The sequence below is a fragment of the Pelecanus crispus genome, chromosome 3, assembly GCF_030463565.1.
Source record: "Pelecanus crispus isolate bPelCri1 chromosome 3, bPelCri1.pri, whole genome shotgun sequence".
Taxonomy (NCBI): Eukaryota; Metazoa; Chordata; class Aves; order Pelecaniformes; family Pelecanidae; genus Pelecanus; species Pelecanus crispus.
In genome coordinates this window covers 63,435,893-63,463,634 of record NC_134645.1, presented here as the reverse complement: position 1 = coordinate 63,463,634, position 27,742 = coordinate 63,435,893, and the positions used below count along the sequence as shown (strand labels likewise).

The window sequence follows — 27,742 nt, the reverse complement described above, 5'->3', positions numbered from 1 at the left end:
ACAAGGCTCTGGAGTGAGCAAAAAGCAAGCAACCAGAAGTAATTACATCCAGGCTGAAATACACACTGTACTTCAGCCTACCGCCATCAGCAGTGGTTCCAAGCCTCAAACTTCACCTGCTTATTTCTGCAATGTCTATGGGCAGAAGCACAGCAGGTTTAGCTAGTTAGTTTGTCTGCTTTTGTGAAACCCCAACGTTTTTACTTTGTGAATTTTTGCTGCAGTATATCCAAAGCTATTTATGCATATACTACACAGTGGTGGTTTTCAATCTTTCTCTGTCGTCAACTCCCTGAAGTGTCCACAAATTGAAAACCAATGCTTTGGAAGGCTTCTTTGGGGCCCAAGTTCAAAACCAGTGTAATAAGCAATATAATCACATTAAAAGCTATTTGTTAGATACACTTTCTGCTTGGACAAGTGCTGGGGGGCTCCTTCTGAAGTCACATAGAGACATTACAAGAACTTCTAAGAGAATATACTGACCTTTCACAAATTACTGTATTCTAAATGTTAACAGTTAGGCAGCAGTGTGAAAAGGTACCTGTCATGCTGCATAACAGGATCCAATACTCTCAAAGGTAGAGATGAGCCGAAGTGGAACACTTAGCTTTAAAAAATATTTTTGCAAAGTCTCTGCTCCTCCAGGCTTGTTTTTCAGTATTCACTGAAATTCCCTTGTTCAATTACTTAATGACCAATATTATCATCTGTAGCATTTGCTGTTTAACTCTTTCCATTTACAAGTTCCAACAGATGCTGCTGGCCCCTGATGAAGTGCCTCTCAAGGCCCAACCAGCATCTTTTCAGTCAACAAAAATGGCACAGCCAGTTAAGAGTGGTATTGCTTCCTGAACTTGTAAAAAAGATGATCAAAAAGCACTTTGGAGAAAGAGGTCTAGTAATTAGCATCTCTGTGTGTATATAATTTGATAAGAAAAACCCATCAAACTTCCAGTCCTTCCTACACATCTGTGTGATTCAAAGGTTTGTCACTTTTGAGAAGTTTATGCTGCATCTGCTTTAAAGAAAACACATCATGTTTGGGTAATCATTAAAATAGGCTTGTAGGCTTGTAACGAGTCCACCCACCCCTGATTGACTCAGAAAAAGCTAGCACATTTGGATCATTTAAGTTCTCATCTGTGTACTCTGAATCTTCACCATCCTCCAACTGGAACCTCAGTATTTTAAAAAAGCAATGAAAAAACAATTTAATATTGTTCCTTGTCTTGCTTTAGAAGTTTGCTAGGAAATTTGAAGTTTGTTTCTTTTCTTTTAAGGCAAGAAATCTCACTCAGTAACAAAAATGAGGGATGAAAACCAGAACAAAACTCAGCTTAAAAGATGCTAACATTTTACTAGATGATCACATTGTCTTCTGTCATTATTCTTTTAAACACATACGCTTATTATATTGACATATATACGTGATTCTGGAAATGAGTCCAAATTAGAGCTAAAACTGCAAGAGTCCTCAATTCAGTGGTTCAGATCTGAGATGCACATTCAGAATTATTTCTAGCTATTATGTGTTTAAATTTTTCATTGTACAATCACTGTTATATTAGTCCTTAATTTAGTTCAAACTTTAGGCACTGGAATACAGAAACACCTTACCTACATCTTATAGACTAATCAACAGCATTAACAAAAAGAAGTATTAGCATTGCTTGAGTAAGAAGGATGGGGGTGAAAGGAGCAATGACCACATCCTATCCCAGACTATGCATGGATGGATAACTAGGCCTCCTAGGTCTTTGCTACTGATGATTTCCAAAGAGTTTAAAACCAAAACATTTCGCCCAATGAGTTATATTTATACTTAAGGTGAGGGAAGGATTTCTTCCTGACCCTCAAACTGGCAATGTGCTCTGAAGCATGGGAATTAGTAACTCCAGACAGCTCCAGTTACCCTTCTTCTACCCTATGTAATCACAAGAAATATTTTCATTTCCAATCTTTTATGGAATTTATTGAGCTTTTTATGTCAGGACTACCAAGGATGGGAGTATAATGATAAGCATTATCTCTGCTTCATAGGATTTCTTTAAAATTAAAGATGTAGTACTTTCCGCTATGTCTAATCCTGGTGGTCTTTTCACATGAATCTATATAACAATGCATTTCCTTTTGCGACTGCCCTCTGACTACCTCCATACATATGGACCACTGCAATATCTCACATCTGCTTATCAGTGAAACCCGATATGCCCCTATCTAGTGTTTTTCACTCACCCTCACTAAAAACTTTGAGCTTTGTGTTTCTCATTTGTGCAAACAGAGGCAGAGCAGCCCAGATAAGGTATGACCTGCAGCGAGCCATGCAGCAAGGCTGGTGGCAGAGCTGGGGATGAACCCACTCCCTCATACCAGCCCTCTGCTCCATCCTTCACGCTACCTCCACAGGAATGCACCATCTTTTGGCCTCTACCAGCTTGAAAACACAGCCATCCTACTGTTTCAGTACAGCACGACCACCCCTGGCGTTTGAGATATCTTCATGAGCGCCTGCAAACCTGCAACAGAAGGACATGCACACAACGCTACCTTGCGGTGGGGAATAGTCGTCAGAGTCCGTGTCGCTCTCACTGCTGTCCTCCACCAGGAAGCTGGGGTAGTTCCAGGACATGCTGAGGATGCCATCTGACTCATGAAGGAGCACGTGGGCCAGCATTCGGCCATGGCAGTCCATGACGATAACCTGTCCATCAGCAGTGCCAAACAGTACCTGAAAATAACAGAACAGCCCTCAGTCCCACCAAATGTCAGCCACTGGACCCTCCTTCAAATGCATCTTGTAATTAGCAAGCTACACTGGAAACTAATTGAAAGCAAAGCAGTCAGGGATGTGAAATGGTGCCACAATAGGACACCACAACCAAAGATGTATATAAAGAATGAAGTTGAAGCATGAGGTATGACCTGAACTTGGCCATTACTACCACCAGTGTGAGCTGGCAGAAGGGCTACCACAGATTCTGCGGTATTCTTGGATTACATAGAAACTTCTAAAATCAGTGGCAGAAACCGAGGTACGCATCAGTCATAACAGTATCAAAAGGCACAGGTGACAAAAATGAGGTCTTAGCAGAGATTTCAAATAGCTTGTGAGAAACAAAGCTGAATAGAGGAGGACAGATTATTCAGTTGATGAGCTGAGAGAAGGTGGGAGAATGTCTTCCAAAAACAGAGGCAGAAAGCAATATGATCACTCAACTGGAAGTAGATTATTATAGCCCAAAAGGAAGGCAGTATGTTACACATTCAGGAAGAGATGAAGAGCTTCTACCCACCATTTCAAATACAAAATGGATAACACAAGTTTTTTTTGTGTCCCTAAACTACTCCATAGCCAATGCATGCTGACTGAAGTCAGACTGACTGGAACCTACAATTTCTTTTTTATACACATTTTCTGCCTTGAGGCTTTAAGCAAGTTAAGATCCTGCATATTTGATGAATTTTAGAAAAACATCAGGAAATAAGGATTAGTAAGCTCACAAAACAATAAATGCATTGGCCAAGGGTGCTGCTGCTATCACGTAATTCCATATGAGGCAAATACATTTTAAAGCAAGTTTAAAGGCACTCATCAACTTGAAAACTAGCCAGCATTAAACATGAAGCTAAAAGGAAGGGCAAATCTTATACTTGCCCTTCAGTCTACCACCTATTATTGGTGCATCTAAATTTAAGATTCTAACAATTATATGCCCAGATCAAAAACTCATCTAGCCTTGTATCTTATCTCTAACAGTGGTCAAGTGTTTGGGGAAGAGTAAGGGAACAGGATACACTAAACAGGCACCTCCCCTGCACACTCATGTAGCTTCCAGCAAAAAATACTGCCTCTTCGTTGATAATGGATAATTTCACTTGGTAACCTTTACCTCTTAACATTAAAAGAAGTATAGAATAATTGCTCCCTACTTACATTCTCAATGTTGGTCACAGTTTTATAGACCTTTATCATTTAATCCCTTAGTCATCTCTTTTCCAAGCTGAAGAAACATAGCCTACTTAGGATCTACCTGTACAGTTTTGTTCAAAGCCTCCAATCACCCTTGTTGACCTCTGCTCTCAGAGGTCTCCCTTTCTATCTTCCTTCTGAGATGTCATGCCAGACTTGCAGCATTCAAACTGTGTATTATATCAGACTTACACAATAGTACTCACCTAGGAAGCGATTGTCATGGTTGCACTTTTGAAAGTTTCAGAAAGGAAGCATAGCTTCAAAGGTCTCAGTCAAAAATAAGATGTACTGAAATTTTTTCTACGATCAAGGTGATGATCGGGAAACACAGAAGGTTGTAAACTAGAATAGCAGTTTAACAGAGGAACTCCAGTGAAGTCATTAAAATCTTAAGAAAATCAGTGGAGTTGTTTCACATGATCAGAAGCAATGAAAAAACAGTACCTGGCTGCCTGAACTGTAATCATTACACGTTACAAATATTTTTGTGTTAAACAGCTGCTGGGTTAAAACAGCAGCTAAAGTTTGCTACAGGCTTCAGATTACTATTCTTAGATATAAAAGCAACAACTCAACCTTTGCTCATCTCACACTCCCTTCCCTTGTGGTCCTTTATTCTACTCTTCTTCCGCTTGTATCAACCCATCTCCTTTCACACTGTTCATTATTTCAACTGTTTTTACATGCATAATCACTGCACAGCCACTCTCACTATCTACGTTCAGAACATAACCACTCTCTTTCAGATCTCTACAAAACAAACTTCTACAAAGCCAAAATCCTACTGGTTGTCATTGCTAGCTTCTTACACCACTTTCAGCCTACTCTATAGGTAAGTTTTTTACTGGTCTCCTAGGAGTTTTATAACTGCAAAATACCCACACAGAGGAAGTGAAACTCTCTGTTGTTTCTGAAAATAGCAGTATAAGAGTTCTGCCTCCTAAAATCCTGTAGAAACACTTTATAATTGGGTATGAACAAAGAGTTGGGACTCATCAGCCAGAGTTCATTCTCATCTCAATCTAAAGCTAATTCTTTTGAGTAGCACTGCCCCTGATTCATTTAAAATTACGAAGTCCAACAGTAATTTCCAATTCAGAACAGCTGCATGTGGGCATCTTAATTCTTGCACTGGAACCTGAGAGAGCTCTTTAGCAACCTAGAAATGTCAGAGGGCACTCTTCATCTCTTTAGCCAGGCTATAGGTTTCAAGAAGCAGCTTTAAGTTTTGGCGTTATTGTAGCAATACAACCTTTAAGATGAAAGCATTTATCAGGCTGATAGTCCTGCTGGCTGAACTCCTGCTGAAGCTATAAAAATGTCTAATGTTGTTATCATCCATAACATTACTCAAGTTATGAATGCCACACTCAAGCTACTTATGTCAGATGAATAAAACTCTCCTGACCTTCAGAAAAAAGGTTGAGCCACAGGGTACGTTTTCTGAAGGATCCAATGGAGAAATGTAAAGACTGTATTTTAGCTGCCTAAATTCGTATTTTTCAGGTATTTGCAGATCTAGGACATTTGTGGGAATGTTGGAAAAAGGTAATGAACAAGTTATTGTGGTTTGTTAACCCTTGAATACAAAAGCTAAATGACAATAATAGTAATTAAAAAAAAATCCCAAGTACTTATTTTGAAGTGGTTCTTTGGCCCCTTGTTCTACTCTTCTTGTCTCATCTCCTTTCCTTTCATGCTGTTCATTATTTCAACTGTTTTTACATGCATTACTACTTGTAGAATAGTATTTGTAGAATTATGCATAATCTGATAATACCTAAAATCACCCAATACATTCAGAGTGTGAGTCAGTTACACAACATAAATACATTATTTCTTCACAAAACATATCAAACGTAATGACTCCTGCACTACAGTGAAGCTGATTAAAGGTCATACAAATGCAGAGCAGTCTCCAATGGTGCCCTGATGCTGCATGCTTTGAAGGGAAAACTCTGACAAACAGCACTGGGATAATTCACACACAGTCTTCTAAGTGTACCAAGAGATGGAAGTTGGGTTCAGCCCTGAAACACAAGTGTCTGGGCTCTCCATAAAACCCAAGCTTGAGGTGATTCCTACTATTATAACACATCCGAATACCTGAAAAACACCCTTCTCTGAAATGTGCTGACCTCTTAGCCTCTGTGGTAACTTGCAATGAGTTTCACAAGCTAGTTTTGGTAAATAAAAAGGTTTTTCATCAGTTTTTAAACTACTATCCATGAAATTATCATTCAAGATTGCAATCCCTTTAAACACCCAAGATTTCAGAGAGTCTTCAATTTTCAGTCCGAAATGTACCAATTCCTAAGACATGTGGTAAGCAAAAGATGGGGTATTCTGCTCTGAAGTTATTTTTTCATGAAGAATTGAATACTAGAACAGCCAAGAAGCTAAAAAATTCAGTCCAAGGGGAACAACTTGAACTTGTTCAGTGATTTTGCTACACGTGGATCTGTTGTGCTGAACTGTCGCTATTCCCGTAAGATCTGTTGTGATGCTGTAACGTGTCTGGACTAGATACAGTACTAGCAGAAAATGGTTTGGCAGCACCGAGATCAACAGAGCTAAAATGGAGCAACCACAGACCTGGCTCACTGAAGGTCCAGCTCAGGAGGCTCACTTGTAAGAGAACTATAGTTTACTAACAGTGATGTTATTTTTGCATAAACTATATTTTGTTGCTATTTAATTTGGTTTAATGTATGCAAATTGAACTCATCAACAGTAAGAGCGTTCAAGCTTTATGTTAATTTGAATACATTGAGCCCAGTAGGAAAGGGAGAGATCCCACCGTCTCACCACATCTGATTATATGCAGTAGTTGAGAAAAGTCCATAAATTGTAACAATTTCATTAAGTCAATGAAGCTCTGCTGACTTACATCTGCAGGGAACCTACCTACTGTCCATTCCTACCTCCTAGCCTGTCCTCATTGTCAAAGCAGCTTTCCAGAACTACAGTCACTTTGACTTTTATAATAACCGAGGATAAGCCATTTCCAGCAATAATGTATTCAATGACTTGATGTATATATGAGGGGCAAACGAAAGAATTATTATTTTCATTGTACAAAATGAATAGTCAATACTGTTGCAGAAAGATATTGATAAAATAAGACGCCCCCTTCATGACATTTAGTAGCAACACTGAAGGTTTCTAATGTTGCTCATTAAATAAAACTCCCAGGAAATCTCATCACTACGTTTTTGGAACATGGGCTGTCATTCTGTATCAGGGCAACAACCGAGCTTTTGATTAAAGCTCAAATTGAAGTATTAGAAGCTGGACTTGCTGCAGCTACTGGAGATTACTTCAGGATAGCACTTTTAAAGTGAGAGATTCCAGTATCGTGATGCTAGGAGATTGGAAAAGGAACATCTGCTTTGCTCCTGTTGGCCCAGGATTTTTGAAAGAACCCCTTTGACTTTTTACAAAGACTGTACATCTGACAACTGAGGGAAGGAAAACAACTCACAGACTCAGCTAATTAAAACAGCATTGAAAATGAATCTAGTAAACGCTATCCTAGCATAATTTGATTATTTAAAAAATAAAATTTTCACAGAAAGATAGAACTTGCCTTGTTGGACTATGCAAGGTGCATTAACAGATTGCATTTAAATTCCTGGATACACTGACATGTTCTGAAAATTCATGTCATCTGTCATGAAATCTCAGGCGGTCTAATCTTCCCTACGCTGTGGCTAAGTTGCCAGCTTTATGGTAACTCCACTGAGCCATTTCTTGAGTTATAGCTCTTCCTCCTCCCTTAGGACAGGTGGCAGCTGGAAGGACAAAGTGACCACATGAAGTTTTTCCAGGAAGTGACAGATCACATTAGAAAGAGGTAAAGAGTTAGATGTGTCTCAGAAGTTGCTTACTGGACCGGTCCAGCAAACTGAGCTCTATTGGACTTGAAATTCTCAAGCCTTCTGCAGCGCTAAGTAATGCAAATAACTGTATGTACTGTAAATGTTGCTATCTCACAACAGTTAGTATTTTAAACAACAGTAAGTATTTTACAATAAAAAATAATTTAAAACATATAGTGTGACATAAAGGCAAACGCACTGTGCCCATTTTCATAATGCAAATTGACTACTTAGTCTTCCCCTTTGCAGACTGATTCCTAGCCAGTTCTTCTCTCGGCACTGCTAAGCCATCCAAAGACAGTAAGTAAAATATGTATTGTTATAATTTGGTAGGGTTTCTATACCTGCCAAATCACTCATGCAGAGGACATATCCCCACTATGCCAAAGCGCACATGCAGGTATTTCTGTCAGGAAATCCTAAGGGGGGCCTGTTTGCATTGGAACTTGATGACTTTTTCAGAACTAAATACACCATTTCAGCTATTTTTTTCTAGCCAACACTTTTAATGACATATGCAAAGACTTCCAAGAGACTAGTGAGTCATGATCTCCCTCTGGAAGAAATGTCTCACCTAGGTGTCCTGGTTTCGGCTGGGATAGAGTTAATTTTCTTCCTAGTAGCAGGCACAGTGCTGTGTTTTGGATTTAATAGGAGAAGAATGTTGATAACACACTGATGTTTTTAGTTGTTGCTGAGTACTGCTTATGCTAGTCAAGGACTTTTCAGCTTCCCATGCTCTGCCAGGTACACAAGAAACTGGGAGGGGGCACAGCCAGAATAGTTGACCCAAACTGACCAAAGGGCTATTCCATACCATATGACGTCATGCTCAGTATATAAACGGGGCGGGGGGTTGGCCGGGGAGCAGCGATTGCTGCTCGGGAACTGTCTGGGTATCGGTCGTCAGGTGGTGAGCAATCGCATTGTGCATCACTTGCTTTGTATATTATTATTACTATTATTATTATATTGTTATTATTATTATTTTACTTTATTTTATTTCAATTATTAAACTGTTCTTATCTCAACCCAGGAGTGTTTCTCACTCTTACTCCTCCGATTCTCTCCCCCATCCCGTCGAGGTAGGGGGAGTGAGCGAGCGGCTTCGTGGTGCTTAGTTGCTGGCTGGGGCTAAACCACGACACTAGGTCTTTTCAGACCAGTTTACAGGTGTTTTGTGATTCCATGTTCAATTTTTGCTTTAACCAGTTGCAAGGTGTGGATGTAAACCTTATTTGCACATTTCTCGGATGTTCTTAAAACCTTTTATAAATCTATTGCAGGAAAATAGTGCTGCCCTTCAAGATTTAGAACAGAGACATGATTATTTCTGCTAGCAGCTAAGATAGTTCATATTCAAGATCCTTCATAATCTTTGGATGTACCAGCCGGACAGAGGGACTTGCATTTCAAACTAACCTGTTCCAGGACCCCTTTTAATTTCCTCAGACTCAGTGAGGAGCCTCTTTAACAGTGGCGTAGTAGGCTGGGGCAGAAATCTCACCAGCATCTTGTGACCAGGTAAACCATGAATGATCTCACAAAAACTTATGCTTTTGGCTTTTAACATTCTCCAGGGCTGTGTTTCCAAAGCCTGGAGGATTCCTCTTCTACCTACCCACTTTGCAAACACTGCTCTTTCAGCATTTTGTTTTACTCTTTGCCTTTCTGGTTCTTCTTCTGTTTGGCACACGTCTTGCTGTACAAATGATGCCACCCTGGGTACCTCTGCATTTGCAGCTGCCTCGTCCACTGTTGTTTCCCTGACTTTCCCCTTTTCAAAGTTTAGACCTGTCTTTACACTTTTTCCTTCAGCCTCCTCCCCCATTTCCCCCCAAAGGAAACAGTCAGCACTGTACCTCAGAAATTACATTCTGCAAAAACACTAATAAAGCTAACTGCATTTGCATTGTCAGAAGATGCTGAACAGTTCAAGGAAGCTGAATTAGTTCTGTTTGCCCTGATTTAGCCATCTGGACAAACATTAGTATTCATGATAGGAAGAGCCTTCACAGTTGTCACTATAATGCCATCATGCTAATAGAGATAAATCTATTTTGCTGATCCAAAATTAACTGAACTATAAACTGATTAATACACAAAATGATGGATCATAGGAACAGTTAGTAACATAGGAAATACTTGGAAAAATTATTGCCTGTAAATATTTTCATTCGTTAGCCTAACAAAAACATGCCAGTCTTGCAAAGGCTGAGTTACAACATTTTGCAGTCCATTTAGTTGTGGTATTAGCATTTTGCATTCCTTGTGCTCTTCTCGTTTACTGTTTCTCCATCACAAAGCAGGAGACGGTGCAGCAGCTGCCTCTTAGGATACATTAAAAAGTGAAAGTTTGTTTTTTCTCAGTGTGATATTTCTGGCTTTCCTTCTTTTTATCTCAAAACGCAGAAAGAGAGAGAACTAGAGAGAGGGAGACAGCTGCTCTCCTGCTGAATACTTTTTATTTCCATTAAAAATTCAGCTGCTGTAAAATCGTTTCTTGAACCGACACAAAAAGAAACATCATCACAATTCACACACAAGCTCGGAGGGAAAGCACTAGGTTTTCTTTGACTGCCTTTATGTCTGAAAAAACTGAGAAGAGTTTTTGTTTCCTTTGGACATGAGGAGTTACTAGCCCTACACATGGATGATACACCACAAGATCATCCAGCTAACTGCATATGTACACAGCAGTGAAATTCTCATTTGAGACCATTAATGCTTTCAAAAGCAGCACTAGTTTAGTTACCTACTTTCAGGCTTGTTCCTTCTCTCTCTTACAAAGTCCATAGGGTCTAGATAACTATTACAAAGCCCTCAAATGAGAAGACAAAGTAAATACACTGGAGATCTCGGTGACAAATCCATTTAATAAATATTGAAATCTAAAACCTGGGGATTCAAACTGCACCGGCTTTATTTATCTCTAAAATAGTATAATATAGGTGAATGACTGTAAATGTCTTGCACGTCATTTCAGGAGTCAAAAATATAAGTAGTCTTAAACGTGGATCTGTTTCAGGAGTCAGAAATGTAAGTAGTCTTAAAACCAGGATCTCAAGCTATACAACTACTCTGGACATGTGGGGATGGAAGCAATTGTTCAGGCAAAGGTAATGTTATTTGAAAGTATTCTGGCAAATCACAGAAAGACTGATTATTATATGCCCCTGTAATTATACCTGGACTAATCCCAACTTGTGTATTTCCAGGCACACACATTTCTATATTCCTTCTTGACTCTTGAGACATTTTTCAAGAAAGCACCCTATAACAATTAGGTTTTTAAGTGAAAAGAGTTGCCCTTCTATATAACGTTTGCTGAATTAACAATATGCCTCAGTTTACTTTAGACATGGAAAAGAGTTGTGTTCTTTTTTAAACTTGCGTCAGGTTTCAAATCACATTCAAAGTACTAATGCAAAATGAACAAAAAGCCAGCAGCTGGAACACCTTCTACAGAACATCTTCTGTAGCTTTTAACACGGACAGGACTCCGAGCCTGGACCACTGAGCTCTTACAGCAGAAGTACTCTGGAACGCTCTTCAAGCAGCACTGTTTTCTGTTTTCTCACTAAACTCTGCCAGGAAAGTGCACACATGTCTATGAAAACACATAATTCTTCACATGTATCCAGTTATATATAGCAACAACACCAGCTCTTTGGTACTGTTAGGTGGGAAAATGCAGTTAGTTTTACCAACAACCACTCAATCAGGCAAACAAGTCAACTGATACACTTGGCAGTCTCCTGCATTGTTCCCAAGCCAGGTTTTAGTTATCTCCTGAAAGATATGTTGACTGCTGAAGCTAAAATTTCCTTCGGAGTTTTAGAAGTCTGAGAGTTGCTGCTGGGGTTTTGTGGTTTGGTTTTTTTTCCTAATTGAAAATGATATTACTTAGCAACAAGGATTGCACTCTGGACCAGTGAAAATGCAATACAAAGCAATTTAGAAGCAATGTCCTTGCTGTTTAGAATTTCGTAACACAAAATCAAGAAGCCCCTGGGTTAAGCTGTATGCTAATGGAAGCCAGCCCCTCAAGTTCTGCATTCTCCTTCTAGGTCTTGGGTGCTGGCAGAGAGGGGTAACTCAGCATGGTCGGAAAATATGTAGAATGGGCGAGGTCAACTATAACTGAGTCAACATGGAGATGGGCTGTGTAATAAACTGTTACTGAAATGAGGCACTGAAGAAGAATGGCTATCCTCCTAAAAGCAAGGAAAGCAGGGAAGGATTAATCCCTTTTCAGCTGATGCAGTCACCAGCAGTCCCTCAGCATCTGAAGACTGACAAGAAACTGGCTGCTGGACAAAGAGCAGAGAACTCAAGTTGAATCCATGCAGGATGAAACACCGATGGGAAAGGTTTTGGAGAATAAAGAGATACTGCTCCCACTTTCCATTGGCATAGTATCTCTTTTTGTCAAATCAATGGAAAGACCATGTGATACTACTTCCCCAAAATATCACCTTTCATCTCCAATTTACTATGAAACTTGGCCTTGCTTTCCCCAGACAAGACCTAGTGCAGAAATCCACAAATCTCCTCCAGATTCAGTCACTCTAATCCTCCTTCCCTGCACCAAGGTTTCAGACTGTTCACAGGCTTGAACACATTTGACCCAAGTTCAAGACCCCATTTGGCTGCTGGTCTTCTTACTAACTTCCAAAAAATCAACAGACCAAGTCCCAGTGATAATAAAGTTTAAATTAACCACTCTGGCAGCTACATTTCTTTTGAACTAAAAAGAGACCACAAAGCTCTGGATGAACCAAAGGGGTCCTGGGGCTGAAGTGTTCTCAGCCAAGTGGCTCTGGCAATGGAATAACACAGACCGTTTCTGAAAAATGCTGTAAAACCTTCACAGTTTGGAGAGTTTTTCCTCTGTAAGAATTACACTTCCACTCACATGCCCTCTCCTGATCAGCTCAAAATCTGAACAAATTAAACCAATTTTCCTATGTTATATATAACTTCTTAGAAAGAGAGCAGCTTCCTGCCATTTTTTCCCTGCACTGCCTAAAAAGTAGCACAAGTATGAGCTGCTACTTTGCACAGGTGCACTGCAAGTCCTCGTTCTTACATTTGCCCCACAGCATAACACAGTGCTTTTCAGAAACACAGTTTCAAATAAGTACTCCCTGTCCCAAAGAACTAAAGACTTCAGGCTATATCAGCAAATCTTTCTCTGCAAGTGCCAGCAAGGTGAAAGGAGAGGTGAACAACTTCTTTCTTCCTGCCACTTCCCACACAGAAACTGGTCACATTTCTATTTGCGCTCACCTTTAATTTGCTGACTCAAACACTGATGCTCCAAAAACATAAAACAGCACTGGGTATAAAAATGCTAAGTGGACACATAAACTGAATAGCATGACGAGTCTTCATCTCTCCCTCCATCTCTCGTTTGTCACTGCCACTGACAATCCTTCCTTTCCTGAGGGAGGGGAAGATGTGGTAGAGTGCGCAGAGCTTAACAGATCCCAGATTCTGGTCAAACAAAATAAGAATATTGTGACCTATCTGAGTGTCATGTTAGATCACGGTGAAGAGTCACAAGATACACTGTTGACGGTGATCCCTACATCCTAGTACACTGTGCATCCAAGGGGATGCAGAAATCCATTCAGCCATTCACTTTTTGCAGTAACAAACATCAAATGCCCCATCTATAAAGATGAGCAAAACATTAAAACAGTTGTATTCTTCCTTTCAGACAGAGTCATTAAGGGAAAAATTTCTTTGCAAGACTCATCTGAAACAGTGTTGACATGAAACACTGCAGGAGCTACTGAGAAAAAATGAGCCATGATGCTGTTAGCACATAAACATCTCCCATCTTACAGCCCTCATGACTAGAACAAATAGCACCATCTCGTCAGCTCTCTCAGTGCCTTGCCACTACAGGCTGGATGAAGAGCATCAAGGGAAAGATTAGGCAATGCACAGATGAAGCGAGTGGGAAGAAGAAAGCACACTGAAGCATCACCTTGTTGCTCCGCTCCTTCAATTACTCGCTCAATAGCTGTGCAGTATCAACTAGGGTTTCTGGCAGGAAAAACCTTGTCTGGAATAAATCCACAGAGAGATGCCACAGCTCCTGAAGCTGCAGATGAACCCTAGAGGCTCCAAGGAGAACATCCTTGCTCCCTATCCTCCCCAAAACTCAAGGCAAAGCCTACAAAGTCCTCATCTGAGTACTGAAATCTGCAGTGTAGCTGCTCATTGCTAGCAAGAAAAGGAGAGCACAACTGAAAAAGGGCACAGTGCACCAAGCTATTTAACAATTCTTCCTTCTTTTTGGAAGCTGTATTCTCAGCAGGATGATGCATGAAAACTAATTGAGACAAAAAGGCAAAGGAAAGACAATGCTAATAAAACTCTCTATAGGCATCAGAGGGGAAAAAAAAGGACAAATTATTATTTCTGAAATAGCTGCATAATGCAGCTTCAAAATAACATAATAAAAAGAGACGGGAGAAAGGCAGGCTAACTAGCACTTAAAATTCACATTACTTTTTCACCCCAAATCTGTCTGTCACCATTATGTGGCATCATAAAAATCAAGCCACCAAGCAAAGAACAAAACCAAAGTGTTACTGGCTTCCAGAACATATAAATACATAAAACAAGAATACTAAAGTCTCTGCAAAAACATTTAAACATTCTAAGTATATATAAAACCCCACATATTGTCTATAAAAGGATGCAATAGGATAGTAAACATTCATAGAACCCTTAGCACAAGCAAGCAGAAATCATTAATTTTAATAGCAAGTCTGCCAGAAAGGTTTGAAATGCTTCTAAAAATAGTCCAAAATATTAAAGACAGTTAAGCTGTCATGCATTTTGTTTATCTGTTTGTTTTATATAACAAGCGGATTTGTCTTGAAAGACAACTGAAGTCTCCTTCCCCTGTCCTCTTTTTGCATTTTAATGGTACTGCTCAATTATGCAGCATGCAATGCTAAAATCCTTATATGCAATTTAACCATTGTCTGCTGTCCTTGTGGCTTGAATAAACTGCCTAGTTAATTAATGACACTTCTTCAATGCTATAAAAAGCCTCTAGCCATTTTTCCCAGTAATTTGAGTAATTCATCCATCAATGAAAATAAGTATTTCAGTTCTTCCTCAAAGACTGTATCTTACAGTGCAATTCTGAGTGGCTCTGGTCATTGTAAACGCATATGTAAGGTCATTCAATAGTCCCTGCACCCAGAATGGATGGGGGAAAAGATGCATTTTTATATGTGAAGACACAAAAATATAGATATTCCCTGGCATTTTAAAGGCTCCTTTATGTGAACCTGTAAAGATGCTTAATAGGGACAAGAAGTATTCTAATAAAGACCAAAGTAATTGCTTACACTTTCCAATTTTACAGGCTGTAATTTTTTTCATTTTGTCCTTCCTTCCCTTCATTCATAATAATTAAGGTAAATATTTGCCTTCCCAGTTGCCTGTTTGTAGCTCCCTTTCATCATTCTGTCAACTCATTAGAAGGCTGTCTTCAAGATTTTTTTCCACACAGCTAGATGTCTGAGCATAATTAAACTTGATCAGTGTGACTACTACAACAGCAAGGGCTGCCTGAATCAGACGTGTGCTACAGCACTTGATGAAAACCAAAATGGTAGGGTGAATGGAAGCACAAACGCCTCGTTCCAGAGCAGCAAGCAAAAGAAGATGTAGGTGAGAAGATGACATCATGGCCCAAACAGATACAACATTTTCAACAATAAATTCCTTATTTTTAAGCCATGTTCTGGAAGCTAGATAAGGCTACTATTCCTATTTTCAGGTCAGGAGTTGTTCAGAACAACTACTTCCCTGAAAAGGTGGTAGCAACTGCAAATCATAGTCCACAGATGAAAAAGGGGGGGATCCAAAAGCGGACTCTACTATAATGGATTTACTAGTTAAAATTCCTGCCAGGGACTAAAGCCATACCAAAACCAAGGAACATGAGAGGCAAGCTCATGAAACACCTGATGCCACCAGTAACCATTTGACAGCACTTCTTGTTAATTAGCTCCTGCCTCCTGGTGAGAATTGTGCTGTAGCTCCTACCTCACAGCAGCCACTTGGCACAGCATCCTGTCAGGGCCATCTAAGACACAAAGTCCTGTATTAGCACAGAGATCCCACCCGACTACACCACTGGACCCAGCAAGTAGCACGCATCCCCTCCTTCATGTGAAGCTCCTTTCTGCGTCCTGATCTCCACCCTGAAGCGCTGCAGGCTGGGTGCTGCAGACAGGGCGAAGGAGCTGGAGCCTGTCCCTGCCTCGTGCCTGTCAGGGAAAAAGATGCTGAAGCGTCTGTGGTTGCCATGGGAGTAGGGATGGCGAGCGCCAGGATAGACACTGCCTTCCTGCACAGCTACTGCAAACTACAAAAGATTTTTAAAGAAAACAACATACAGACCTCCCGCACCCTGCATTTTGAGACAAATCGGTTTCATCTGCTACTGGTCTCACAGGTTTTCTTCCAGTGTCTCCTAAGAGCCTGCAGTACACACGGTATCTGTTCCTAACACTGTGCTGCTTTTCTCTTCCACCAAGAGCAGAATTTTGTATGGTTAGACACAGAACAGGCTGAAACTTGGGGCCTGTATTTACACATTCTTAGTACTAATCCATGCTGTGTTGCAATAGGACGACGTGCAATAGTTCATGTTGTACCCAGCAGGATGCCAACCAAATTAGCTAACTGATTGTATACGTTTTCAAAGCAAACAGGAGGAAGCGTACCGGCAAAGTTCACACGTACCTGTTGTCTGTCATGTCCTGGCCAAAGAGAATCCTGACCCATCCCTGAATTTCCACAAATAAAAGCTTACAACAGGAAAGAGGAGGGGGGAAAAAGTAGAAAAGGGCTCTTACAGCTGCCAGAAAAGTCTAATAATTTACACTAGCTGAGATGCAGGGAACAAATATAGATTAATAGCACCTCTTGGGATATCCAGGACTTAAAATACGCATTTTCATCAAGGCTTCCATCTATTGGAGAGCGATTTCCTTCTGATTCCCTTCTCACACACAGAAACAGCAACAGAAGCAACTCCAGTGAAGTCCAGGGAGTTACACTATATTGCTATAAACAAGAGGATAATCAGATCCTCTGCAGTTCTCACCCAGTTCTCTGACACTGTGCCATTCTCTCGTCGTGAATAGAGATAAGCCTCTTTAATAGGTAAAATCTGGGAGAAGGAGAGGGAGAAGATGGCCCGAGGGCAGCTGAAGTTGATAGAAAAATGTCACCAGGAGCTGAGCAAGCACACAGGAGGGGAAATGAAGCACTGGAAAGGTATTTTATATGACTTGTGGGCTTGGGAAAAATCCTCAATTACTTACTGACATTGTTTCTGTAATTATAAATAAACCCTTTGGTTAGACAAAACTCCAGTTTTTCTCACCTGGGAAGTCATTCGATCTACTCTGTATGTACACTCCCTCTTTGCAAACAAGCGTGGTACGACACCACAGAACTGTCTCAAGACAGGGTACAGCATTCTCCGATATTTCAAATTTACTTTTCATTTCAAATATACTTTTCATCCCTACATGATCCTAGGTGAGCCTTCTCACCAGAAAAATACTGCACATGACCCCAAGGAAGTAGGCTCTACTAAAGCCTCTTGTAGCCCTGAAAAGAAAAAAAATTCAAAGTAGCGAAAGGAAAGTCACACTCCTGAGTGATCCCACCCATCTGAGTTTAACCCAAGTGCGGCACTCTGCTCGAGATACAGAAGATCCAGTCCTGTAAAGTCTTCCTATTCTGTGTATTTTCTTCTTATCCTCAAGAGCCCATTGGTGTAACGGGGCTCTGTGCCTTGGCCAGACGCATGCTCTGGTTATAGTGTACAGGAGCAGGAAACACCTAAAGCCCTCCACAGGAGCAGGACTACAGACACACAATGGAAGGGAGAAAATTAGTCCTCTACAATAAACATCCAGAATCACAATCATAAGGTCTATGTATTGAATTAGCTGAAGAAGCCCACAGCTCAAAGTTCAGACTCAAGACCCGGGTGTGAACCACAGTAAAAATCTGCTGATGACCTTCAGAGAAGATCATCTGACGACATACGATGCTGAGAAAGAAAGCGCTGCAGTCAAACAGATTGTATCAACTGTCCTATGACTCACAGTAAGTTTGTACCCAACACACAAGGAGAGCTCAAGAAATCCTGAGAAACAACAGAGCCACAAGAAGAATGATACCACTCTCTTCCTGAAAGAAAATCCAGAACAGTTGCATCTAGTATTAATAAAAAGAGCCAATAACTTCCTCAGGGCTTAATACGTACCAAATTAGTTAAAAGATACAACCATATGCTCAGTTTCAGCAGGAGCATACTCCACCCTGGCCATCTCTCCGGCTTTCATCCCATCTCTAGGCTCTCAAAAGACTTTGGGAAGCGTTAACTATGGAGTTTCAACCACAGGTGGCATCAGCCACTACCTCAGGTGCTTTACTCACAAGCCTGTGTCAAAGCACAGCAAGGACACGAACTCAGAGGCCACGCATGCTCTGTCAAACAAGATGGTTGGTGATACTGTAGCTCCAACCACTTCTTGCCTCCAACAGAAACATGGTGGTAGGAGATTACCTTCCTCTTGCAGAGCTGCCACAGAGCTGTGGTGAGGAGTGACAGAGGTGATAGCCCACTGGTGTTGAATAGACAGATAGGAGAAAAGATGGAAAATGAGACTTGAAGAAAAGAGGAGGATGTGTGCAGCAGAGGGCTGAGGGAGAAAGTTAAGAGAACTGAAGAGTGAGGTGAACAGATGGTCTACACTGAGCCAATTTTTATCAGGACAATAGAAAGCTGATACTGAACAATACATTCCCCTTGGAAATTAACTTTCCAAGTTAATTGTGTTGAAGGTCATGGGACCATGGAGTGTAACATATTCCAGGGAATACTTTCACTAGCAATCTTCATGGTGCCAGAGGAGTGACAAGAAGAATAGTATGAAAATATCAATTTAAATGTTGACATTTCTCCTTCACTCACTGTACTGACAAGTAGATTACATTAGGCAATAGCGAAGATGCTGAAGCTACTCTAGACTAGAATAATATTCTGTTCTCATTTGCACAGATACAAATCAAGGGAGAAATTCGATAAGGAGATAAGCTAGTAAGGGTATCCATTTCTGTATGTGCTTACTTGCGTGTAATATATGCAGTGTCCTTCTCCCCAGTTTGTTATTTTTAGTTTGAACTGAGCATAGTCTTTCACCTAGTACCTCAGTGAATCATATTTCCTTGTGCCTCCAAGAGGCAAACACCTCTAAATACATTTTATAAGAGCGCTTCTTTCCACCAACTCCGGAGAACAGTACAAAGATCCATCCTCACTTAACATGCACACCCCGCAGTTAGGAGAACTGTGCAGAGCAACATCAAGCTCGTGGCTGGTTTTGGTCTCTATTTCAGCGAGTTTGTCAGCAGCAGGGTCTGTAACTCAAGCAAGTGATTTTCACACAGCTGGAATTGGCCATTATGTTCAAATGCACTTATCTGGACACTGAACATGTGTTACTTTTCTGGAATAACCACTTATGGAGCATCCAGATTAGAAAGTACAAACATATTGGCTAAATTGAATGAAAGGCAGTCAGTCCCTCCAAATTAAACACTCAAATATAGCAGCAACAACTGATTATCACACAAAAATGGGGTAGCCTCCTGTTTAAAACATAGGACTGAGAGCTATTAGATCTTAGTTTCCCCTCCTACTTCCGCTGCTTGTCTTTTCCTCTTGATCTTGAGTAAATTATTTATTGTCAAGATTTACATCTCCCCAGATTCAAAAGGAGGCAGACTCCCCAGCTTTAAAGAGCAGTGTAACCATAACGACAGCAAGTATGTGGAAGGAAAGACCGTGCCAGTAAGCTCAACAGTGAATGGCAAAAGGCTGTTGTCAATTCTGCAGATGAAACCAGTGGGCTAGCTCAAGCCCCACTATAAATGGTGATGTGACCAATATCATATGGTTCTTTAGAAAAATAGTAAAAAAAGAATTGAACTGGCTTTTTCAAAGCTCAACAAGTTTAGGACTCAACGGTTGGAAAAATGGCCTTCTTTTAAATTATGTTGTTTGCATAAGCCTGAGAGGTCTCTCTGACACCCAATCAATTGGATCCATTTGCTCATGTGAATGCAAACATAATCATATCTGTCACTGGAACTGCTGTATACAGAAATGACTGGTCAGATGTTTACTAGTCCAGGCTGTATCTCTGCTCAAATGCATTTTCAAGATAGCTGTATCAACAAATTAGAGGTACAATTACAGATTCCTGTCTCAAACAACTAACTTTGAATAAGACTGTGTGTGAATAGGGGTGAAAAGTGATGACAGGTAACTTGGTACATTATCCCATTTGCCTAATGAGAATGACAGGATGAATTAAATTTTCATTATCTGTGGGAGCAACAGTTTTGAGGGAAGCTGTCCTTACAAAGTGACCACTTCACTTAACAACTTTTTAAGGGATGTACTCTATAGCATACTAATGCAACACAATTAATACCTCTAAAAGCCCCATTACCTGTTGGTCATCTGGAGTCCATATGCCACAGGTGATCTGACTCTCCAAGTTTATTTCTGAAGACCAGTGTCTTTGTCCGCTGACTGAACCGACCAGCACAAATCCATCTCTATAGGAGATAAGCGCTTGAGTCCCATCGTGGCTCCATGTAAAGTCGCTTACCTTAACATATCAAAGGCAAGAAAATAGATATATGGGCCATACAGGAATTTTTTGTTGCTTTAACAAAAGGTAGTACTGCACAGAACTAGACAGGGCAACTATTAGCCCAGCTGTAGCTCTGATGTCACAGCTATTGGATAAAGCAACTGTCCTTGCAAAGTGTCTTTGTGACAATTCTTGCATACTCCTTTCAATAAAGAAATGTTTCATTTTTCTCCTGTGCATTGGAAAGCTATAAAGCACCATTCATTGTCTTCTTCATTTTGCCTCTCAGGACTTGATCACTCTCGACTGCAGAGAAAACATGCATACCAACCTGTGCCCCCCGATCATTCACAAGCTCCACAGACCATCTGCCTTCGTATTGTATCCAAACAAATATTCCTCCATCCGCATCGCAGGTTGCTAATTTCTGGAATGGTTCGTTCCATCTCACCAGCACAACCTTAAAAGATTACAAACAAAAGCAGCATTACCAAAACTGCATGTTGTGCTACCAACTATTTAACAAGAACCAGTTAAACAATACTGCAAAACAAACATCACCACATTTAAATCCTAAAGATGATGTACAAAATAGTAATTTTCAGCACGGCATTAGGCGCCTCTCAAGAACAGCTGGAATCATTTTGTCATGGCTGTTAGGAAATGCACAATCTCTCACCGTCAGGCCTTTTTGGAAGGCATCGCATGCTTTCAACAAAAACATACTGTATACTGGTACATAGGATTTCATTACAGAAGCAGCAAACCGGAGGCCTCATACAGACCATCCAACACTCTTTCAAATTATTGCCCCCACCATAATCTCAGACTGTCAGACTCTACGTCAAATCATCACCTCCTGCTGACTTCAAATGAAGCTGCATGCACTGGTATCAGATTGAATCTGAATACTCGTATCAGTAGTGACATGAAAAAAAAATTGAGAGTCCCAAATTATTACAAAATAGAAGTTTCATAGAAAAGTTGCTTTGCTACTGAGTGCAGAACCAATACAAAGCAGCTTTAGGCTCTTCACATTAGAGCTACCTGGGCCTTTCTGGAGAACCTAATCAAGTCTAAACCTACCAAATTGCTCTAATTAATTTATCAATTTAACAAATACAGTATCCCTTGAGACCTCAGTATAGAACTGAAAAAAACATGTCATCCTAGTGCTTGAAGCAGAAATCAGCTGTAAAACCATTTACCTTCTGTTAGTGAGTTTTTCTTAAAAACTTTTTTCCAAATTAGTTTTATTTCAAAAACATGCAGATATATATGGGATGCTTATGTTCATACACAAGGAGATTCCCGCGTTACTTTACAGACACGGCATATATACAAAGAAAACATATATTAAATAGTCAATCAGTAGGGTATTATTTTAACTAAATGGGCATCCAGCTCTAATGATGCTTTTTCATAAATCTAAATAGATAATTAATCATTTAAAAGAGACAGAAAGAGAAGATTTTCCCGCAATATATTTTGCTGTTTACAGACATGGACTGATGCTCCTAAAGATCCCAGTCCTAAGATGAGCTCTGAGTAGACAGACCCACCACGCTTCACAACAAAACCAGCAGTCATTTTCAGAATTAGGATATAAATACGCGTACCCAAAACCTAAACTTGACAGCTGAAAAAAGATGATCTTACACTTATTTAGCGAGTGCTACATTTATTCACAGAGCATCAAGGGTCAGAACTTCAGAACATGCACATCAGTGTAGCTCGCCAGCCTGAAGCATCAACCCTTGAATGATTAAACAGCTAAAAGAAAACTGGTTTTTTGTGCATACGTGAAGATTATGGGGACAAGTGAGTATGACAAACCACTTGTCCGTTGTTAAGCAGCTAAGAAGAATCCCACAGAGATTTTGCAGAAAAACACTTGCTTCTGCTTGATTATAACCTTGCAGCTGCACTCCGAGTCACAAATCCTGTCTCCAGTCCTCTGGATTATATCATGCCACTAGATGGACTATATCACACACTGCTTTTCTTTTTCTGGAAAAGCAGTAAATAAAATTTTCCAACGTATTAATACAAGCAGCTGTACTTCGGTAGAAGTTTCACTCTATCCCTTCCATCTAAACAAGAATAGCACAGAGTTGTCAAAATTTTGCTTTCTATTTGGTGTAACTCCCATGCACAAACCCATCGTTTCATCCGCCTGGAGGCAAAACGTAACAACGGCCTAACTGTACTTGCCAGTAATGCCTAACAGTATTATGAAAGAAGTGAAGAAAACCCCATATGTAACACAAGGATAACACTGAAAGATCTTCATCCCAGCCTTTAAGGTTGGGAGCCACTAAGGCTAACAATGACTATTAGTAGAGTGGAAGGTACTTATCACCCCTGAAAATCAGACCTTTAATGCTTAGACAGTGCCCATGTTGGACATTTCATAGATCATACAGAATTAAATTGCTAGAAAAAATTTAGGAACAAAAGATAAAACTAATAGTTCAAGTAACATGCTTTTTAACTAACACCACCAAGGGTGCTACCAACTGTCTTAAATGTGCCCCGTTTTTTCTGGCAAAATTTGAGATGAGCGTATGATTTTATAGATTAGACATACCGTCTGACTTAATGATATGAGTTATGGGCAAAGTGAAAACAGTTACCTTGATGTGGTTTGTCTCTTTTCTATTTTAAATAGGAATCTTGTTAAAACTTGATGATAGCTTTTGATTCAAATTCTGTACAAACTGTCTTTTCTTTGGATTTGATAAAAGATCTAAGGGTACATTTGAATGTAAACAAGATTAACCAGAGCACCTCTCCCTCCGTCCCAGTTAGACACAAATTAGTAACTTCCAAAATAAACTTACTGCTTTATAGTCATAAATGAAAGTGAGACAATTATTTTATATGCCTTCTGATAACATGCTTGTAAGGAAGCAAATTTGTAATTTGAAAATTCAACTACTTTAAACACAGAGTAAATGTTACCATTTTATGAGGTCATTTTAAAGATGCTTCCATCATTTGCATTTAACATCCGACTACAGGTGCTGAGTCCACAGCTGCTTTGAATATTTCCAATTTAATTTTGTTTCATTTTTCATAACATACTGAAGCAGAGATAAAGAAAGGAAGAAGTATCGCCCTAAAAATTAAAATGACTTTTGGCTTTTACGTTGGCTAAAATGTAAAGCATATGAAAACATGCCCCATTGATAGCACACTTAAATAACGCATCAGCTTGAATTACCCCTCTGCAAAGAGGAATTTTATTGCTAACCCATAAATGCAAAGATATTATTACTTTCACTAACAGCTTCAACTCACAAGGGACGCATTTTTACTTCTGCCTTTATGGTTCCCTGCTTCCTACTTAGCACCTTCACATAGGTACTGAAGACTAAGCTGTTTTATATCGTACTGGAAGAGCAAAAATACTGGTGTGCCAAAGAAAGTTGTCTGTGGACCATTTGTGGTCCACACAGCCTTTGTATATTGCCTAATTATTTTGGTTTGTTTGTTGTTTGTGTTTTTTTCAAATACTATAAAAAAAATCTCAATTTGTGTTTGTTCTACTCTAGAAAAAAAATTGTATCACAGACATTAATCAGCTTCTGAACTGCTGTCTCGTACAGGAGATGATTTCCCATGAATAAAACTTCAAGGAATTCCTGGCCTAATATACTAAGTACAGTGTAAAGGGCAACACATTGCCCCCAAACAAGATACTTTCCATGAAGTTCAATAAGCTTTTGAACCAGAGTCTTATGCTTTCTTTGAGCTCCTTTTGTACAATGCACAGTAGTGAAAAATTTGTTTCAAAAGTGGAATATTCAGCATCTTCAATAGCTCTGTTTTGTCAACTTGATTTTCAGGAACTAAATTGAATTAATCATAAAGGTCCTAGAAACTCTCCCCAAGAACTGACTGCATACTATAATGCTGCAAACACAGCAGAAGCAGCAAAAAATAAAACCTTTAAAAATTATTTTCATCACAAATTAAGGCTATGTGAGGATTTGTTATCCTCAACGTTAAAAAAACTTGTTTATGTACAAAATGAAAAGGGAAAATATTGTTAACTTACACTTGGGAGATGAACCCATGCATTCACTTCCAGTACTATGGACTAATCAAGAATGAAATAATTTATAACATTTCTCAATTACAAATGTTGTGCAAACATAAATTATAGTTTATGAACCTCAGTTACTTCCCTGTACTTCTCATCTTCACAGATGCTCCACTTGGAAAAGGCCTTGTCTTGTGGCAAAGGAAACATCTGCATTATTCTAACTGAAAAAACAATTGACAATATATTTTTTTTCCAAGATCATTTAATTATGCTTTAAAATTTCCATTTTCATTCACTCTAATGCTTTTTGGTCCATTACTGCAAACAACAAAACAAAGTTCAATCAGTCTCTGGTCTGGAAGATCATCAAGTTTCTTAGAAAGACATTGCCACAGAAAGACCATCATGCAGCTAGCAATGTTATTATTTATTAACATCTCAGACAAGAAATTTTTGAGTAACTTCAATTTTTGGAGTAGCAAATATGTGATTTATAGTAAATGTGACTTCTTCCCAAGGAAGGACAGGTTTGGTGATTTAAATTCATTACTTGCTATTGATACTTTTATTAATTTTTTCACATTTTCTAACACAATACAAGACCGCTAAAATCCAAAGCATTCTGAGAGCTTTTGTTATTCCTAATTTCATGACAGTTTTTGAAGGGGATGACTGAAAATCATTATTGAAACCTTACTTTTGTAGTCCCTAAAACATACAGTACGTAATTGCTATAGAGGCAAGGGGCAAACATCTAGAAAAAATAAACAGGTAAATAACTAGGGCAATTAGTTCCTCGAGTTCCTTACCAAATATAGATAGCTTTTATTACTGACAGGAAACTACACTACACTGTAGTGACTCACAGTGAGTCACTTTTTTTTTCTCTCCGATTCTCCATCCATTTCACTGGGGAGCAGGCATATGCTCTAAAGATAGAGGTCTTCTGCAGCATTCTTTTTCACATACACTATGGAGATCTGCTTGCAGCAATAGAGAGTAGAGAATACCTGATGGCAAGTATTTGATTACAGCACAATTTGCTACACCTGGAGAGCCACGTTTTTATATCTGGCACGAGCATTTCTGAAACTACAAGTGAATTAGGCAGCTTTGCAGGGTGCACAGGATTTAATGCATTATAACTGCATTGAGCATATACAACACTAAACTTTCTATGCAATTGCTGGTCTTTTCTTCCCCTAATCAATCGTACTACATTTCTAATGCTATTGAAAGTGCTGATACGAGTCCACCTTCCAAGCAGCGACGGCAAAATACCTAACTGTTCCCTGGGGCAGAAATAGCAAAACTAATAAAGGAGATCAGGCTATTGCCTACAGTAGCAGAGTACAGGACTCAGTCTATCTGAAGGCTTCTTCCAAACCTGTGCTTTTAGGAAAGTACTTAAATTTTTAAAGGAACATGTAAGGGTTGAAACAAAGCATTGGAAAAGGGGACTGGAAAATCTAGCTAGGATCTCTGAGCATCACCTATTTGCTGTACTGAGCAATCCTATTATGCAATCCTCTAATAAGTAGACTGACCTTCACTCATGGTTACAAGTATAGAGAAATATGTGCATATAGTACATGCAACACACGGGTGCACATTATGGTTTATTAATGGCAACAAAGATTAAGAGATGTGTAAGTATATCTATCAAAGAAAAAAGATGAGCGTACAATGGGGAGCAGAAACGAAACATGAAAGTAAAGGGATCAGAGAAATCAATGACCTCCTCTACTTGCTGATATAGTGCAGTGTCTCTCTCTACATAATATATAGACATATAGATACACACTTATAACATGTATATGCATTACATACATATAACATAGGTGTGTTCATGCACACACCCCCCATTAAATCCTTGAGGAAACTGCCAACTTTGTACATACATTGACTTGAAGTTAGTTAACTAAAGCAGATTTTTATAACAAAAATGTAATTTAAAAGTGGCAACAGGTGCCCAGAATAAGAAGCAGGGTTGCAGTTAACAAGCTGTTGCTTCTCACTATACTTTACCTCTAACCAATGCTTGGTTCTAAACAGTTCTGTGTGTGTTTAGTTCAATGAAACGTACCGTTTAACTATCTTTACAATATTAGTCTTTCTAAAATAAAGACTATTCAAGCTTCTCTCTCCTAATTTTTCATGCTGCAAACAGATTGTTTGCGGTTGTTCTTACCTTCATCTTCACTTATGACTTTCATTTCTTGCCATGACAATAATGTCAGGATAATTCTCTCCATTTGAACTAATTTATCATGCAGACAAAGAGCATCACCTAAGTATTTTTCCTACTAATAACACTAGACAAAAAATTGGCAGACATGGTAGACAGCTAGTTTGCCTCTCCTGGGGTGGCACACCCATCTTCCTATCCTACTTGTCTTATATTGCACTCTTTAATGATACAGTCCCTGTCTCTCCCACACCCGCGGAGCTTTGACATTCCAGAGACATTACACCCAGGTGGAAGCGCCTCGTTTGCATATGGAGCTGTCAGTTTCCAAGGTACGATACCCGTCAAGGAATTATTATCAAGAAGAAACTACTGCTATTAATAACAAACATTGTGCTGCAGCTAAAGAATGGCAAATTTATAACAGTCAGTGTCTACATTTCTTGAGAAAAACTGCCAACTCGCAATAGGGGCCGCATGTTACATAGCGGGTAAATGAATGGCGAACGAAACAGAAACACCATCCAAATTCTTTGTGGCCTCCAGATATCTCAGGGATGGATGTCCTTTAATAACCCTTACCCCTGCTGCGGGAGAAGCTGTGGCCACTGGCGAGGTGCGCCGATGGCACGGCAGCTGCTCACAGCCCCTGGGGGCTTCGGCGGCTGCCGCAGGCACCGCTTTCCACTGCCACTCCTACATTCAAGGTCTGCTGCTTTATCTCAGGATGCTACTTTTTCCTTGAAAAAGTGTATTACTCTGCCAGCAGCTGTCATCTTGCTTTTTCTGCTCTTTGAAAAGGAGCTTCAATTTCGATATATACTATTTGAACAAATATAAGAACATTCTTGTGAGAGATGATATAAAAGCTACTAACTACGAGGTTTTAAAAATACAAAAAAATCCATGCAAGGACCAAAT

General features: G+C 39.6%; 1 protein-coding gene across 2 annotated transcripts in view; it reads right to left on the bottom strand.

The window, feature by feature from the left end:
• TULP4 (TUB like protein 4) overlaps window positions 1-27,742 on the bottom strand; it is a 124,022-nt gene that overhangs the window by 33,652 nt on the left and 62,628 nt on the right. For both annotated transcript variants that reach the window (XM_075707395.1, XM_075707397.1), the window contains exons 2-4: window positions 20,914-21,042; window positions 20,436-20,597; window positions 2,551-2,731 (exon numbers count right to left, since the gene is read on the bottom strand). In XM_075707395.1, coding sequence (XP_075563510.1) covers window positions 2,551-2,731; window positions 20,436-20,597; window positions 20,914-21,042 — 472 coding nt within the window. The remainder of the gene's footprint in view (window positions 1-2,550; window positions 2,732-20,435; window positions 20,598-20,913; window positions 21,043-27,742) is intronic.